This window comes from Caretta caretta, chromosome 23 (assembly GCF_965140235.1).
Source record: "Caretta caretta isolate rCarCar2 chromosome 23, rCarCar1.hap1, whole genome shotgun sequence".
Taxonomy (NCBI): Eukaryota; Metazoa; Chordata; order Testudines; family Cheloniidae; genus Caretta; species Caretta caretta.
This window is the reverse complement of record NC_134228.1, coordinates 12604399-12619903: the sequence shown is the minus strand read 5'-3', so window position 1 is coordinate 12619903 and position 15505 is coordinate 12604399. Positions and strand designations below refer to the sequence as shown.

Genomic DNA, 15505 nt, shown 5'->3' with positions numbered 1-15505 from the left:
ACTTAAAACATATTGGTGATAGCTATTGCCCACTGAGGTTCTCACTCAAACCCCTAAGGACCAATAGGATTGAAGACCACAGGAAGGGCCCGCCCCCTGGGTACTCAGGGCAATATTGCGTTATATGCCCCAGGCCTTAAAGGGCAGCTGGGCCCCAGCAGGGCCAGGGTGCAAAGGGGCCCCACCGAGGCAGCAGGGGAAGGAGCATAGGAGAACCCTGGCCCCTGAGGGAATCCAACCAACAAGGGTAGGGGGAGCCTGGAGCAGCCTAGGCCTGAAGAACCCCCCAGCCCTAGGGCAGCAGTGTGTGTGGGGGGGGATCCAGCCCCCGGAAGGGGGGCTGGGGCAGCAGAATGTGGGGGTGGTGGAGTTTCCACACAGTGGGGACAGACCCTGTACCCAGGAGAGCACCCACCTGCAAGAGGACTGGATGATGGTGCTTAGGCTGGGACAGCTCCAGCCTGGTCCAGGGCCCACAGAACAAGACAGGGCTACTGCACCTACCCCCAAGAGGGCCTAGGCCTCAGTTGACTGGGGGAGGGGCTAACATCAAGGACCGATGCCCCTTCCCTGCCCTAAAGGGGGCCCCAGCCTGACTCCCATACCCCCTACTCTAACCAGTAGCCCCCACTCCTTTCCCAGAGCTAGGGGTAGGAGCCAGCCAGATGAATACCCGTTCCTGCACCCAGGTCATGGCAGCAAGGAGACGAGCAAATCAGAGTGATCCAGAAAAAGGTATAAGACAACGGAGAACAGCCAGTGCGGTGTGAGTCACCACCCTTATTTCCCCTGGCCCCATGTGGGCTAGGGCTCCGGCCCAGGGCTCCTGAGACCTGGTAGTCCCAGCTCAGCCACCCCAAGTGGCATCCACCCCTGGCCTCAGTTTCTCCTATTCTAGAGCTATTTAGACTAAGCTTTTTAGGTCAGGCACCCAGCCTGCTGGTTCACCCTCTCGGTCACTCTTGCTGCCACACTGGGGCCCCAATTTCAGTGACTGTGTTTAAGCACACCGTGCAAGGGGCCCCTCCATCGTAGTGACTGTTGAGCAGCATCCAGCGTTGTAGAGTCCAGCCGCTCTGGGAGGGGCTGCAGGGTCACTCATGCCATAAACATGTAGAGCTCCTAGCACAAAGGGACCTCATACCCCACCCGGAGCCCCCCAGCCCCTGCTGCTCTGCAGCTGGACAACACCTTGCACAACAGGCTGCCACGAGTGTGCTAATTCCCTCATAACGCATTCCCTCCCTCTCCCTTTCAGAGAATCGCCCTGGACAAAAACCAGAGATACTCGCCTCCAGCCTGTTATATTTCTTCCAAAAAACAAAGTTAAAAAGAGAGACACCGATTCAGCCCGCATGTTTGCTCCCACAAAGCATCCCTCTACCCCGCCCTTCGCCAGCCCGCTCCCTGCCTCTGCCCTCAGGCACAAGCCAAGGGAGATTTCAACACGAGCACTGAAAAATCAATGCACCAGCCATTCTGCATTCATCTCATGCACACGCCCGCTAATTTATACAGGTAACAAGGGTCTCTCTCTCTCTCTCACACACACACGCCTACACACCTTATACAGAGAACAGGGCTAGGGCTCCCCACACAATTCGCACCCCTCCCCAGACACCCTCAGAGCTCCCAAGCCTGTGTGGAGCTCAGGTGTGGGTCCCCGTGGGAACAGAAAGATGCTTGGCTCTGCCCAGCTTCTTGGCAGCTGGGAGGTGGAAGGGCTGAGTCCCGCTGAGCGGGGGAGCTAGAGTGAAAGCCCCAGAAGTTCCCCGATGCTTCCCGGCGTGGCAGGGCTCCGGGCGAGGGGGGAGTCTGTGGGGAAGAGGCTCATGTGCTAGACATAATGCCGCTTTTCTCGCTCTTCACCTTTAGGAACTCCGCCATGCTGGAGAAGTATTTCTGATTGGCCTCCGCCACCTTCTTCTCTGCCGCTTGTGGGTTAACTATCTCCAGACCCTGAGACAGAGAGACAGGGGACTTGGATTTGCCATGCGTGCCTGATCCCGAGACATGGCCCCTGTGGGGTGAGGCATGGGGGGTGTTTATACAGGGACCCTTTGCCCAGTGCTGGGGTGGGAGGCTTTTAACAGCTGCACTGCATGTCAGTTTAGGACAGGAAGGGGTCCTTATGGGAGACATCAGTAAAGAATTTTCCAGCTGGGACAAGAGCTGAAAGATCCCTTGTCTGCCACCTGCCTGTAGCCAGCTGCCTCAGGAAGGGGCCAGAAACGCCCCACACCCACTTGAGGGAAATTTCCTACCCCTCATTCATGAAGGGCTGTTTGGGGCAGGAGAGGGTCAAAGGCCACATCAATATCACCTCCCCAACTGCTCTTGGAGGTGCCGCATCCTTCACAAGCCCAGATCTCTGGCAGCCATGGGGCTTACCTGGAGCGGAGTGAAGGCCACGCTGGAGGCTGTGCCTGAGGAGCGGTCCCGGATTGTTGATTTCCCGCCGTACACCATGCTCTGCTTCTGGAGCGTGCGCTGGGCGGGGATGGAGGGACGCGGGGTTAGCATAAGGATGGTACGGGGGGACGACCTAGACTGGGAAGGGGAATGCCAGCAGGGAGCGGGGCTGCGATCGGAATCATGGCTTTGTTTCAAACACAGTCCAAGTCTGCAAGGAACCTGAGCCCATCGCTCAGAGTGGGGAGCTCTCAGGGGGCAAGTACTGGGGGGAGCCCGACTGCCTCTGTGGTGGGGAAAGGGAACCCCATTGCTCCTGAGAGGAGGGGGTCTCTACTGGTCCGTCATGGGAGGAAGGGCTCTGATCCGCCATACTTGCTTGGCACAGAGAGTGGCCGCCACTGGGGTGGGGCGGTGGGATCGGCTCCAGTGTCATGGCACTATGGGACCCCAAGGCATGAAGGAGGACCCGGCCCGCGTGACTCCATCCCGTCTCCCTTGCTACCTGTAAGGTCTTTGAGATCCTGGCTTTGGTAGCCTCGTTGACCTGTGTCTGCCGCACCCGGCCGCTGCCCGACTTGCCCAGGTGGCCCAGGCTGAAGCCCAAGTCCTCTTGGTAGGCGTCTTCCTCGATCTGCGGTGGCAGGGGCAGATTCCAGGAGTCACACGGGGAAGGCAAGTGGTGAGAGCTCAAAGCACCCTAGAGACTGGCCCTGACTAGCACCAAGTACCTGCTTTGGAGTGGAGGGTACAAGCTCTGTTTTGGGGTGGGGGTAGGGAACAACTTGCACATCTCTGGCGAGTGCGGTTCTGGATTAACTCCAAAATCAGCATCCACAAGGAATTCACCAGGGGCAGCTGCCAGCTCACTCCCGACCTTCATTCACACTCTGCTTCATGCACAGACCAGCCTGAACAACCACAACTGGGGGAAAGGAACCCAGGAGTCCTGGCTCCCAGCCCCCACTGCTCTAACTGCTAGCCCCCACTCCCCTCCCAGAGCCAGGGATAGAATCTCTGTGGGGAGGGGGACGAAGGTTGGAGGCTGCTCACCTCCCCGAAGCTCATCCTGTTGGCCTGTTTCCGGATCTCCGTGAGCCCCAGTCGCTCCTTCATCTTCCGATACCTGGGAGGGAACGGCTGGTGGATTGATGCTGGACTGACCATGGCGCCCAGCGCTCGGGGTGAGGGGGGGGATGTGTGTGTGGTTGAATTATGGGACTAGGACAACTGGGTTCTACTCCCAGCTCTGGGAAGGGACTGGGGTGCCCTCTAGAGGGGAAAGGCCCCAGGGCCCCATTCCCTGCCCCTCTGAGCCAGCCAGTGCCTGCCCTGGTGCCAAATGGGAGCCAGCACCCCCTAGCATGGAGAGGCTCTGTGCCCCATTACCCATGCCCCTCAGCCAGCCCCCCCGCTGGTGCCAGATGGGAGCCAGAACCCCCTGAAGGCCCCCACTCAATCCCCTCTCACCTGCGGCCTCCTCGTTTCTTTCTCTGGCCATCCAGGGGGGCCGGCAGGGGCTTCACCTGCTTCACAGGGGGAGGCTCCTGCCATTTGTCAAACTTCCGTTCAATCTCCTCCTTGAGGTCGTAGCCCACCTGCCAGGGGAGGGGAGACACTGAGAACTAGCCAGGCAGTCGCCACGCCCCACTGCGCACAAGGAGGGCACAGCTAGGGGGCCAGATCACACACACGAAGGGGGCTGCTCTTACCCCTAGGCCCCATTCTCCTCCCAGAGCCAGGGAGAGAACCCAGAAGTCCCAGCTTCCAGCCCCCCTGCTCTTACCCCTAAACCCCACTCCTCATATTTTTGATACCCACCTTCCCCTCTGGGCTCTCATGGAAGCTGTCAACCCGAGCCGCCAGTGTGCACTTTGCAGCAACAAGACGAGCCGCCTTCCTTCGCAGGTCCTGTTGGGGAGAGAGGTGTCAAGGTGCTGGGAGACAGAGCCTGGGGGACGAAGCACAGGGGCATCGGGATGCGGGGAGGATGGGCAGAGCAGGGAGGTGCAGATGAGTGTCAGGGCGCTGGGACCTGGTGTTTGTGAGAGCGCAGAGAAATATCGGATCCAGGGACAAAGCGGGGAGATGCAGAGGAGCTTCGGGGCCCTGGGATCAGAGTGCGGGGGGAGAAGGGAACCAGATGGTGAGCCAGGTGTCAGGGGCTGAGATATGGGGGAACAGAGTGGGGAGATGCAAATGAGCATCAGAGTGGAAGGGGACAACAAATGGGGAAACAAGGTTGTCAGGATGCGGGGATCTGGGGAAGGGGGGAGCGATGGGAAGACAGGCGTCAGGGAGCTGGGTGGGAGGGGAGAGCTCAGAGGCACTGAGAAACGTCGGGGTGTGGGATCCAGAGGGACAGAGTGGAGGGGCATTGGGGTGCTGGGGGTGGGGGAAGAGCTCGGAGCACTGAGAAACACTGGGGTGCGGGAGGGGATATAGAGTGGAGGGGTGTCGGCTGGGAAGAGCTCAGATGCACTGAAAAACGGGGTGTGGGATCCGGGGGGGACAGGGACAGAGCGGGGCGGTGCAGAGGAGCCTTGGGGGCCCTGGGATTGGGAAGGGGGGAGAAGAGGAGGAGAAGGGGAACAGAGCAGGAAAATGCAGATGACCATCAGTGTCCTGAGATGGGCGGGGCGGGGGAGGACAGATGGGGAGACAAGGTTGTCATGATACTGGGATCAGGATGCTGGGGGAGGGGAGGGGAAGAACTCCGAGCACTGAGAAACATTGGGGTGCGGGGTCTGGGGGGACAGAGCGGTGGGAAGCCAGGTGTGTGTGTGTGGGGGGGAGACGACGACGGGACTAGAGCGGACAGGCGATGTGGCGCTGGGACCTAAGGAGACAGAGGGTCCGTACCGGGGGCAGTGACTGCACGATGTCGCTGTGGTAGATGTACCCCGTGTGGGGCAGCACCGAGGTGCTGGAGAAGCCGGACAGGGTCTTGCGCTGGGCTCCCAGGAGCATGATGTTACAGGCCGGCATCTTTGAGAGGTTGGTGAGGCCGCCAGCGATGCCTGCAGGGTGGACGGGCAGCGTTAGACACCCGCTGTCTGCCTGGGCTAGATAGGAGCAGGTGCTCCCTAGCAGGGAGAGGCCCCGCCCCCCGCCCCACAGCCCCTCACCCATGATCTTGGCAGCAGTGGAAGCGCCGACGATGATGGACAGGTTGGGGGCGATGAAGGACATGCGGGACTCTACGTACTCGTAGATGCGGTGCTTTGATTGGTTGAGCTCCAGGGCCATGTCACAGGCTTCCTCGATGCATTCCAGCTCCTCCTCCGTTAGCTGCTGCCTGCATTGGGAGGGTGGGGTGGGGGGGTGGAGAATGACGGGTGACCCTCATGCCCCGGCCCCCGGGGGGGCTGCACAGATACCCTGGCACCCGGCTTGGGCTCCAACAGGGGCCCCCAGACGCAGGGCAGGTGATTCCATGTCTCAAATGGGCCCAGCCCAAGCCCTCCCACTGAGATGCAGCTACTTCTGGGGCGGAACATACAAATAGGCTGGAAAAGGGAAAGGCCGGCCAAGGTTCCTCCTGCCAGATCTCACAAGCAGCCCCCTGGGATCTCTTATGCCTGGGCAGGCTCAGGGGCAGCAGGGACTGGAGCCACTGAAAGCTGGAGCCAAGGATAGAATCCAGGAGTCCTGCCTCCCCCCGCCCTCCAGCTCAGGGGTCAGGTCCCTGCGAATGGGAAACGGAGCACTGGGAGGGGCAGCCGGGAACAGAAGACAGGAAGGAAGGAGGGGTCCAGTGCTCCACTGCCCACACAGGAGGCAGGATCCGCTGCAGGCCTCCCGACTACAGTGGCAGGTGGGGGAATCATAGAATATAAGGGTTGGAAGGGACCCCAGAAGGTCATCTAGTCCAACCCCCTGCTTGAAGCAGGACCAAATCCCAGTTAAATCATCCCAGCCAGGGCTTTGTCAAGCCTGACCTTAAAAACCTCTAAGGAAGGAGATTCTACCACCTCCCTAGGTAACGCATTCCAGTGTTTCACCACCCTCTTAGTGAAAAAGTTTTTCCTAATATCCAATCTAAACCTCCCCCACTGCAACTTGAGACCATTACTCCTCGTTCTGTCATCTGCTACCATTGAGAACAGTCTAGAGCCATCCTCTTTGGAACCCCCTTTCAGGTAGTTGAAAGCAGCTATCAAATCCCCCCTCATTCTTCTCTTCTGCAGGCTAAACAATCCCAGCTCCCTCAGCCTCTCCTCATAACTCATGTGTTCCAGACCCCTAATCATTTTTGTTGCCCTTCGCTGGACTCTCTCCAATTTATCCACATCCTTCTTGTAGTGTGGGGCCCAAAACTGGACACAGTACTCCAGATGAGGCCTCACCAATGTCAAATAGAGGGGAACGATCACGTCCCTCGATCTGCTCGCTATGCCCCTACTTATACATCCCAAAATGCCATTGGCCTTCTTGGCAACAAGGGCACACTGCTGACTCATATCCAGCTTCTCGTCCACTGGAACTGGGGATGGGGGCTCCTGCGGCCTGGTGTCCCGCCCCTCCCCCATGGCAGGGCAGGGATCAGAGGGGTGAGGGGCCGCAGCCCAGCGTACCCTTGTGTGGTGGAGGCCGTGACGCTCACCACCATGATGGTGGCGTTCGTCAGGATCTGTTGCACGTTCTCGTTGTTCTTGCACTTGTCCAGGCTGTTGCCCAGCTCCTGCACAGGGACGACACAGACAAACACGGTGTGTGTGTGTGTGAGATAGCTGGGCTAGGACAGACACACGGACACAGCCCTGGTCCTGCTCAGCCTAGCCCCAGCCCCAAGGGCACCGTAAGGGGGGGGGGGGGAGGGGGAAGGAGAGAAGAGAACAGAAGATGGCAGGTCGCCAGCCAGAGCCTGCTGCCCCTGCCCAACCCTGGCTACCCCCCACATCACCTAGACCCCTGGTGCCCCCCTCAGTTTGCCCCCATGTCTGGCTTTTCAGTGCCCAACCTCCCTCACCTGGACCCTCAGTGCCCACCCCCCATCACCACCCAGATCCTCAATGCCCACCCCACCTGGCTTCCCCCCAACCCCCCCACCATCTGGGCCTTCAGTGCCCACCCTTTGGCAGCCAGACCCTTGGTCCTGCTGCCACTTAACTCCAGCAACACAGAAGTCTGGGTCACCCCAAGCACCTGGATGTTCACTGTTTGCTTCCCACCCCCCTGCCCAACCCCTTCAGTTCCTGCCCTTCACCCCCCACCCTATGCCCAGCCCCAGCACCTTATCTGCCCTCCCCTCCGCCCAGCACTGCCCATCACTTGTCCCTCCTACCCCACCGATAGCAGCAGCAGGAGGGAACAGCGCACACCTTGACCGTGCGGATGTAATCCAGAGCGTTGGGGACCAGGGACTCCAGCTCGGGGAATCGCTTGGAGTATTTATCCCGGATGAATTTGTGGATGATGTCTGATGGGACACAAAGGGGGAGGGGAAGGGACGAGACCCCTGTTAGTAACTAGGGAGCAGACCTGGAAATCATCTGGGGGCCCTCTGTCTTCTGTCACAGAAGCCCCCAGACCACACTAGAGCAGCTGCGTGTTCCCAGCCAGGCCCTGTATGGCTGCACATAGACAAGAGCTGGGGATTACCCCACCTGGCTATTTCACAAACTCAATCTCACAGCCCTTAAAGAAGGGCAGAGCAGTTCCCATTTTCACAGATGGGGAAACTGAGGCACGGGGGGGGGAAATGGTCACCCAGCAGCCCAGCTAGGAATAAACCCAGCTCCCAAGTCTGCGGTGCTCTAACCACAAGGCCACACAACCTCCCTTTCCTTCTGAATTAACCCTTCTGCTTCCCCTTCTCTGCTCTCGCAAGCGGAAGGTCCCAAATCAGAAGCTTTGGTTACTCAGTCTGACTCAGAGCAAGGAGAGTCTGTTTGCCCGACTGTGTGCCAGGGACCTCCTCCAGCCACGGACATGGCAGAGAGCAGAGCTGTGTACGCCAGGAGCGCATCCCTGCTGGGGCGGGTGCTCTGTATGCTCACAGAAGGGGCCCCCGTGATCGTCTGATCGTCTGCACAAGGCAAGCCAGAGAACTTCCCTGACTTCGCCATGGAGAGCCTTGGGGGAGTACAAGCCAAAGGAGATGGAGCCTGTCCCTCGCACGGCACCTCCCGTACCCCCAAACACACTCTGCACCCCCACCCCACAAGCTTCTCTTTTAGCAATGCCCGCCACAAGGCGGGCCACTCACTCAGTTCATTCTCGATCTCCACCGTCAGATTGTTGGCATCGACGATGACTCGGTACTCCGGAGCCGCTTCCACCGGCCCCATCACTGCGGAGACAACGCACATAAGGATCTCCTTGGGGCTGCTAGGGGGTGCAGTGCTGCAGGGAGCAGGGTTCAGTATGGGGTGCTCTCCCCTAGGAGTCAGGGCTGGTCCCAATGCCCTGTATGGCAGTAAGGGGCGCTGTGCTGCAGGGAGCAAGGTGGGGGCTCAGTAGGGGGCGCTCTCCCCACACAGACAGTGCTGACCCCAGTGCTAGGAGGTGCTGGGACACTAGTGGTACCACCTTTGCAGTCAGAGCAGAGAGGTTAGCTTCGCTCCGGTACCTTCTGTGGCTTTCGACTGTTTGCTGATATACTCCTCAATCTTCACCATGATCTCCGCAAACTGCCAAGAGAAAACACAGCAGGCTCTTCTGTACTTGGAAAAGGTGAAGTGAGTGGGGGAAAGGGAGGCAGCAGGGGGTGCTCTCCCCTCTGAGTCAGGGCTGGCCCCAATGCCCCAGCATGGCATTAGAGAAAAGAGGCCCCATGTTTCATTCACCGCCCCCAAGCCAGCCAGCCAGCCTGTCCCCAACCTGGGGCCAGATTGGAGCCAGCACCCCTTAGAAGAGAGAGGCCCCATGCCCCACCCCCAAGCCAGCCAGTCCCTGCCCGGGGGTGGATGGGAACCAGTGCCCCCCTGGAGGGAAAAGGCCCCATCTCTCACCATCTTGCTGTCCCATAGCTTGGCGATGCTCTTGACGGAGTCGACGCTGAGGTCCAGCTGCATTTCCTCCTGCACATCCTCAATGGCCGGCTCATCTTCCTCATCTACAAAGTTCTCCTCCTCCTCCGCCGCCTCCTCCAGGTCGGCCAGCAGCTCGTCCGCCAGAGACATCCTTCAGGTCTGGGGGAGGGCAGGGAGCGGAGGTGAGCAGAGCCTGGAGCAGGGGAGGCTTCTCCACACACCCCACCCAGACACCTTCTGCTCTCGGGGTTACCCCACCCCACTGGCCACCTAACGACCCCACCCAGGGCCCCGGCAGGGCTGGAGTCAGGCCTCCTTTTGTGAGCCAACCTCTCCCCCTGCCCCCCAACCCCTCCTCCCTGCCTGCAACCCCATTGCCCCCCCATGGGCCCCACCTCCCCCAGCCTGCCCCCAACCCCTGCCCCACCTCTGCTCTCCCGTATCTGTGCCCCACTGCACCTCCACCCCCATCCAGCCCCCCTTCACTGTATCTGTGCCCCACTGCACTCCCACCCCTGCAACCCCACCCGCCTCCCTCCCCATGGGCCCCACCTCCCCCTGCCTGCCCCACCTCTCCTCCCCCGTATCTGTGCCCCACTGCACCTCCACCCCCATCCAGCCCCCCTTCACTGTATCTGTGCCCCACTGCACCCCCGCCTCCCTCCCCATGGGCCCCACCTCCCCCTTCCTGCCCCACCTCTCCTCCCCCGTATCTGTGCCCCTGTGCACCCCCACCCCCCCTTCACTGTATCTGTGCCCCACTGCACCCCTGCCCCCTACGACCCCCCCAGCCTCCCTCCCCATGGGCCCCACCTCCCTCTGCCTGCCCCACCTCTCCTCCCCCGCCCCCGCGCGCTGCCCGTTACCTGCTCGCGCCCCTCCCGCTCCGCGCGTCACGTCCCCGCTTCCGGCCCGCGCCGCTGGCGTCACCCCGGTCCCGTTAACGAGCCCGCCTCGCGCTACCTCCGCCCGCCCCCTTCGTGGCGTCATCAGCGCGCGTCCGGCTTGGCCCCGCCCCCCTGCGGGACGGGACGTCGCCCGCAGGCAGAAGTCGGAGAACGGGGCCCGGGGGGAAGGTGCGGGGGGGGGGATCCCCGTGGGCGGGGGGGAGCGAAGCGAGGGGGGGATCCCCGTGAGCGGGGGGGGGGCGGCGAAGCGAGGAAGGGGGATCCCCGTGGGCGGGGGGGGGCGAAGCGAGGGGGGGATCCCCGTGGGCGGGGGGCGGCGAAGCGAGGAGGGGGGATCCCCGTGGGCGGGGGAGGGGGCGGCGAAGCGAGGAAGGGGGATCCCCGTGGGCGGGGGGGGCGAAGCGAGGAAGGGGGATCCCCGTGGGCGGGGGAGGGGGCGGCGAAGCGAGGAAGGGGGATCCCCGTGAGCGGGGGGGAGCGAAGCGAGGGGGGGATCCCCGTGGGCGGGGGGGGGCGAAGCGAGGAAGGGGGATCCCCGTGGGCGGGGGGGGGCGAAGCGAGAGGGGGATCCCCGTGAGCGGGGGGGGGGCGGCGAAGCGAGGAAGGGGGATCCCCGTGAGCGGGGGGGGGGCGGCGAAGCGAGGAAGGGGGATCCCCGTGGGCGGGGGGGGGCGGCGAAGCGAGGAGGGGGGATCCCCGTGGGCGGGGGAGGGGGCGGCGAAGCGAGGAAGGGGGATCCCCGTGGGCGGGGGCGGCGAAGCGAGGAAGGGGGATCCCCGTGGGCGGGGGGGGGGCGAAGCGAGGGGGGATCCCCGTGGGCGGGGGGGGGCGGCGAAGCGAGGAGGAGGGATCCCCGTGGGCGGGGGGGGGTATTGGCAGCAGGAGGGGTCAGTCCCTGTAAGGGGGGTCATGTCCCTGGTGGGGGGTGTTAGCAGAAGGGGAAGATGGGTCCGTGTAAGGGGGATGGGTCCCCAGTGGGGGGTGTTAACAGCAGAGAAGTGTGTGTGGTGGGGGGGTCGCAGCTTAGTGCTTGGTGGGGGAGACCCCGTTTTCCCCATTTTCCTGCCCCCGTCTCATCACTGCCCTCATCCCCCTGCAGCGCCATGGCCGGGGTGGGCTTCGAGGAGTTCTCGGTGCCCCCGGGCTCGGAGTTGGCGCTGCCCCCGCTCTTCGGGGGGAACATCCTGGAGAGCGAGCTGGAGACGGAGGTGGAGTTCGTGGACGGGGGGCTGAGCGGGGACAACCTGCAGGACGAGGAGGAGGAGGAGAGCCAGCAGCGGCAGCGCGAGCTGGGCCGCCGGAAGATTCAGGCCCTGGCCCGGCGCTGCAAGGAGATCGAGCAGGTGGGGAGGGGGCGCTGCGGGGGCTGGGGACCAAAGCTGGCCCCACCCTCTGAGCCACTCCCCCCGCCACTGGCCACAGCCTGGCTCCGCCCCCTGAGCCACTCCCTCCATTGACCATGGCCTGGCTGTGCCCCCTAACTCACTCCCTCCATTGGCCGCTGCCTGGCCGTGCTCTGTAAACCAGCCGCCCTGGTCCATAGTGCCCCAAGCCATGGCCCAGCCCTTCTACCTAAGTCATCACCCCACACGTGCCCAGCCCCATCCCACCCCACTTCCTTCTCAACCACCAGTCCCTGCCCCACCAACCCAGGGTACCCACTGTCCCCCTTCAGTGGGCCTTGGGCCCTGCCCCCTCACCTGCCCCACCCCCACCATTCCGCTGCAGACGCTCGTGTGCTGCATCTGGCCAGCCAGTCGGCGCTCACCGGCCCTGATTACACCCCAGAGTGCCCCCTGACGCATCCCCAATCCCAGCTGCGCTGCCCTCTCCTGGCCAGAAACACTCCCTCCACTATTCCTTTAAGGAAATAACATACACCAGCTCACGGTGCTAAGTGAAGTTACCAGATGCTTTATCTTATGCACCCTGGAGTAGATGAAACAAGTTTATTAACTATGAGGAGAGAGAGATTTGAAGGGATCAAAATGCTCTCTAGTGCCTGCTTCAGCTAGGTTAGATTCAAAGCAAAGTTTCTCCCCGTGTGCTTCCAGCTGACCGAATTCTGTAGGCCAAGACCCCCACTGCCGAATGCAGGGCTGGTTTCTTTGTCCTCTCAGGTGCGGCGAATGCGATGGGCAGGGAGAGAGGGAGCTCCCATGGGGTCTTTGTCCCTCCTTTGGATAGTGTCAGCCCCCATTTGACAAACCTTTCCAGCTGAGAGCCGAGGGGGCTGGTGGAGGAAGTAGACCTCACATTGTTTCTTTGCTAAGGCCATGTTTACGCTACACAATCACGTTGGCATGCGGTCGCTGTGGTTATTCAATTGTTTGGGGGCACGCACACTTGGTGCCTCGGGGTGTGTTGATTGTACCGGCAGCGTGGGATGGCTCCTGAAAGTCAGCGGTCGACAGAAATGTCACGGCGTCTGTGCCGATGCTGCATCTACCTAACTACGTCGTGCAGGACTGTCAGCCGCTCGGGGAGGCGGCGCTACCAAACCGGTGCAGACACGCGCTTACACACCCCTGAGCGATGTAGTTATACTGATATAGGTCTGTAGTGTAGACCCGGCCTTTGTCTCTGCTCCCCTTTCTTGCCCAAGACTGGCTGCTTGCTCGGTGCTGACCCATCGGCTTCGTTGCCACCGGGCTGGGCCTCCCTTGTCTTTGAGAAACCAGCCTAGCCACTCCCCAGACTTAGCTGGGAAATGCGTCCGTCGGGATCTCAGCTCGTTACACGTAATGCTGCTAGGTGCCTTTTGCCATGATATCACTGCTTCGCAAGCAGACAGTCTGCAGCTCCCCAGCCATGCCTTGTACCAAGCTTATTGCACTAGGGTGGAGGGCAGTGACATGCCAGCCTCAGGGGTTCAGGAGCCAAATTAGTGATCTCCAGAGCTGAAAGAACCACAAGTGTGTGAATTCCTTGTTCCACTCACTGTACGACGGTATGTTTTATCGATAATTCCCACAGCAAAGTTAATAACTTAGGGCAAGAATCAGGGGGTAGCCGTGTTAGTCTGTATCCACAGAAACGAGGAGTCCGGTAGCACCTTAAAGACTAACAGATTTATTTGGGCATAAGCTTCGTGGGTAAAAAACCCACTTTGTCAGATGCATACTTCTGAAGAACTTAGGGCACGTTAATCACTGGTTAACAACACAGCGAAAGCAGCCTGGTTAACCAGTCTCCGTTCGGAACCATTCCTTACATCCCTGTTTTCATCTCATGCTGCAAAGGAGACACACTAAAGCAGCTCTCAAGCTTTGGTCTGAGTCTCACAGGTGTGGGGTGTGAACACAGGGGTGCACTGCGGAACACTCAACCCCTGGACCCCCCACAGGACGCATCTAATGCAGGGGACGACCCCTTGGCTTGGGCAGAGGCGGGAGGTGCTGGGGGAGAAGGCTCCAGCCTGGGTGAGTTACCGGCCTGATGCGTCTGTTTCCCTGGCTCCAGGTCAACGAGAGGGTGTTGAACCGACTCCACCACGTGCAGAAGATCACACGGCGGCTCAAGCAGGAGAGGAGGTAAGAACTCCGGGACAGGAGCTGGGCCCAGCGCCACAGCCTCAGCAACTCCCTGTCCAGGGAGCACCCAGCCCAGTGGGGCCCTGATCTCACTGACATTGTGTCTGGGCAGCACCCAGCCCGACGGGGTCCCAGTTTCGGTGACTGTGTGGCCAGGCAGCGCCTGGCATGATGGGAGCCTAATCTCAGTGAGTCTGGGAAGTGCCCGGTGCGACGGGGCCGCGATCTCTGTGAGTCTGGGTCTGGGCAGCGCCCATCCCCAAGGGGCCCTGATGTCAGAATGTGGCTCTCTTTGTCCCCCCTACAGATTCCTTATGAGGGTCCTGGATTCCTATGGGGATGACTATAGACAGAGCCAGCTCACCATTGTCCTAGAGGTAGGAGCCCCTCTCCCCACTGGGGGGTCCCTCCCTGGAGTGGGGCAGATTCTGTTTTGGAGCTGTCAAGAGAATTCAGCCCTTTACTGTGGCCCTGCTCGACTCCGGAGAGCCCTGGGTGGGAGCCCACTGAATGGCTCTGTTCCTCCTCTGTCCCCCCCCCATCCCCAGGATGAAGGCAGCCCCAGCACAGAAGCCCCCACCCCAGGAAATACTGAGAACGAACCTCCAGAGAAGGAGACCCCCCGGCGCTTCCCTGGCCCCCCACCAGCTGGTCCAGAGCCCAAGAGCCCATCCCAGGCGGAGACCCCCACGGGGAAGAAGCGTCGCCGGCATGGGCGTGAGGACAAGGAGCAGAGGGGCAGGCGGCTGGCCCCTGCCCTCCTCCCCATGGATGACTTCCCTGCACAGGTACCGGTCACTCCCCTTGCTCCTGGGTGGTAGCTAGATGGGGCTGATGTGGGTGAGGGGCAGGATACTAGGCTAGATGGGCCCATGGGGCTGATGTGGGTGAGGGGCAGGATACCAGGCTAGATGGGCTCAGGGGTCTGACCCTTTTCTTCCCCCCTCCAGCTCAAAGAAGAGGACGAGTTCCCCTGTGACCAGGACACCGTCAGTTGGCCCCAGCCCCGAGATAAACTCATCCATTACCCCAAGTTCTCCAGCCCTGGGGCCTGCGCTGATTTCGACTGAACCCTTCTGAAACTGACCAGGCCCCTGGCTCCAGCCCTCAAGGGGTTAAACCAGGAGGGGTGCGGTCCCTCCCTGTGGACTGGGGGAGGTTAACCCCCTGTACACCAGGCCCCTGTGCTGTGGGACCGACAGCTAAGTGGGGACAGGGTAGGAAGCCTCCAGCCAGCTGGGAGAAGGAGATTTCCCAGGGTGGGTAAAACTCCTGCTGGAATCTTTCAGGGTTAAAAGCCCCGCAGATCTCATGATGAGGAAATAGAGACGTTGGTCTGGGCCAAAGCGCACAAACACTGAGTGAACTCTGCTATACTGAGTTAGAGCAAGGGGTCGGGATGTCTGGGTTCTGTCTGGGGGGGCAGTGGGGTTTAGTGGTTAGAGCAGGGAGGGCTGGGATATAGGATAGTTGAGTTCCCTCCCTGACTCCGGGAGGGGAGTGGGGTCTAGTCTTTGTTTGCTGTTTGCACAGCCCCCTGGTCCCTGCGTTGATGGGACCATCGTTGCTACCCCCCTAATGAATAATAAATGCAGTCTGGGACGCCTGTGTTCTAGTCCCTGATTCTCTACTGGGCCCCCTGGCCTGTGTCTCCCCCATGTCTCCCCTCACACTG

The 15505-nt window shown here is 61.2% G+C and overlaps 2 protein-coding genes across 3 annotated transcripts; one reads left to right on the top strand and one right to left on the bottom strand.

The window, feature by feature from the left end:
• Positions 1 to 1288: 1288 nt before the first annotated feature.
• On the bottom strand, positions 1289 to 10355 carry PRPF31 (pre-mRNA processing factor 31). Its single transcript, XM_048832590.2, has 14 exons — positions 10256 to 10355; positions 9369 to 9548; positions 8987 to 9047; positions 8624 to 8707; positions 7737 to 7834; positions 6990 to 7096; positions 5541 to 5710; positions 5275 to 5432; positions 4234 to 4323; positions 3883 to 4010; positions 3466 to 3538; positions 2918 to 3046; positions 2392 to 2490; positions 1289 to 1959 (listed from the first exon to the last, which is right to left on the bottom strand). Exons 2-14 carry the CDS (start codon positions 9537 to 9539, stop codon positions 1831 to 1833), a joined length of 1497 nt encoding a protein of 498 aa, XP_048688547.1. The 5' UTR covers positions 9540 to 9548; positions 10256 to 10355; the 3' UTR covers positions 1289 to 1830.
• TFPT (TCF3 fusion partner) lies at positions 10325 to 15432 on the top strand. 2 transcript variants are annotated; one of them, XM_048832646.2, is made up of 6 exons: positions 10325 to 10465; positions 11397 to 11640; positions 13760 to 13830; positions 14138 to 14207; positions 14379 to 14618; positions 14781 to 15432. In XM_048832646.2, exons 2-6 carry the CDS (start codon positions 11401 to 11403, stop codon positions 14898 to 14900), a joined length of 741 nt encoding a protein of 246 aa, XP_048688603.1. In that variant the 5' UTR covers positions 10325 to 10465; positions 11397 to 11400; the 3' UTR covers positions 14901 to 15432. The 2 variants fall into 2 exon arrangements, with proteins under 2 accessions (XP_048688603.1, XP_048688604.2); XM_048832647.2 differs by lacking the exon at positions 14138 to 14207.
• Positions 15433 to 15505: the final 73 nt, after the last annotated feature.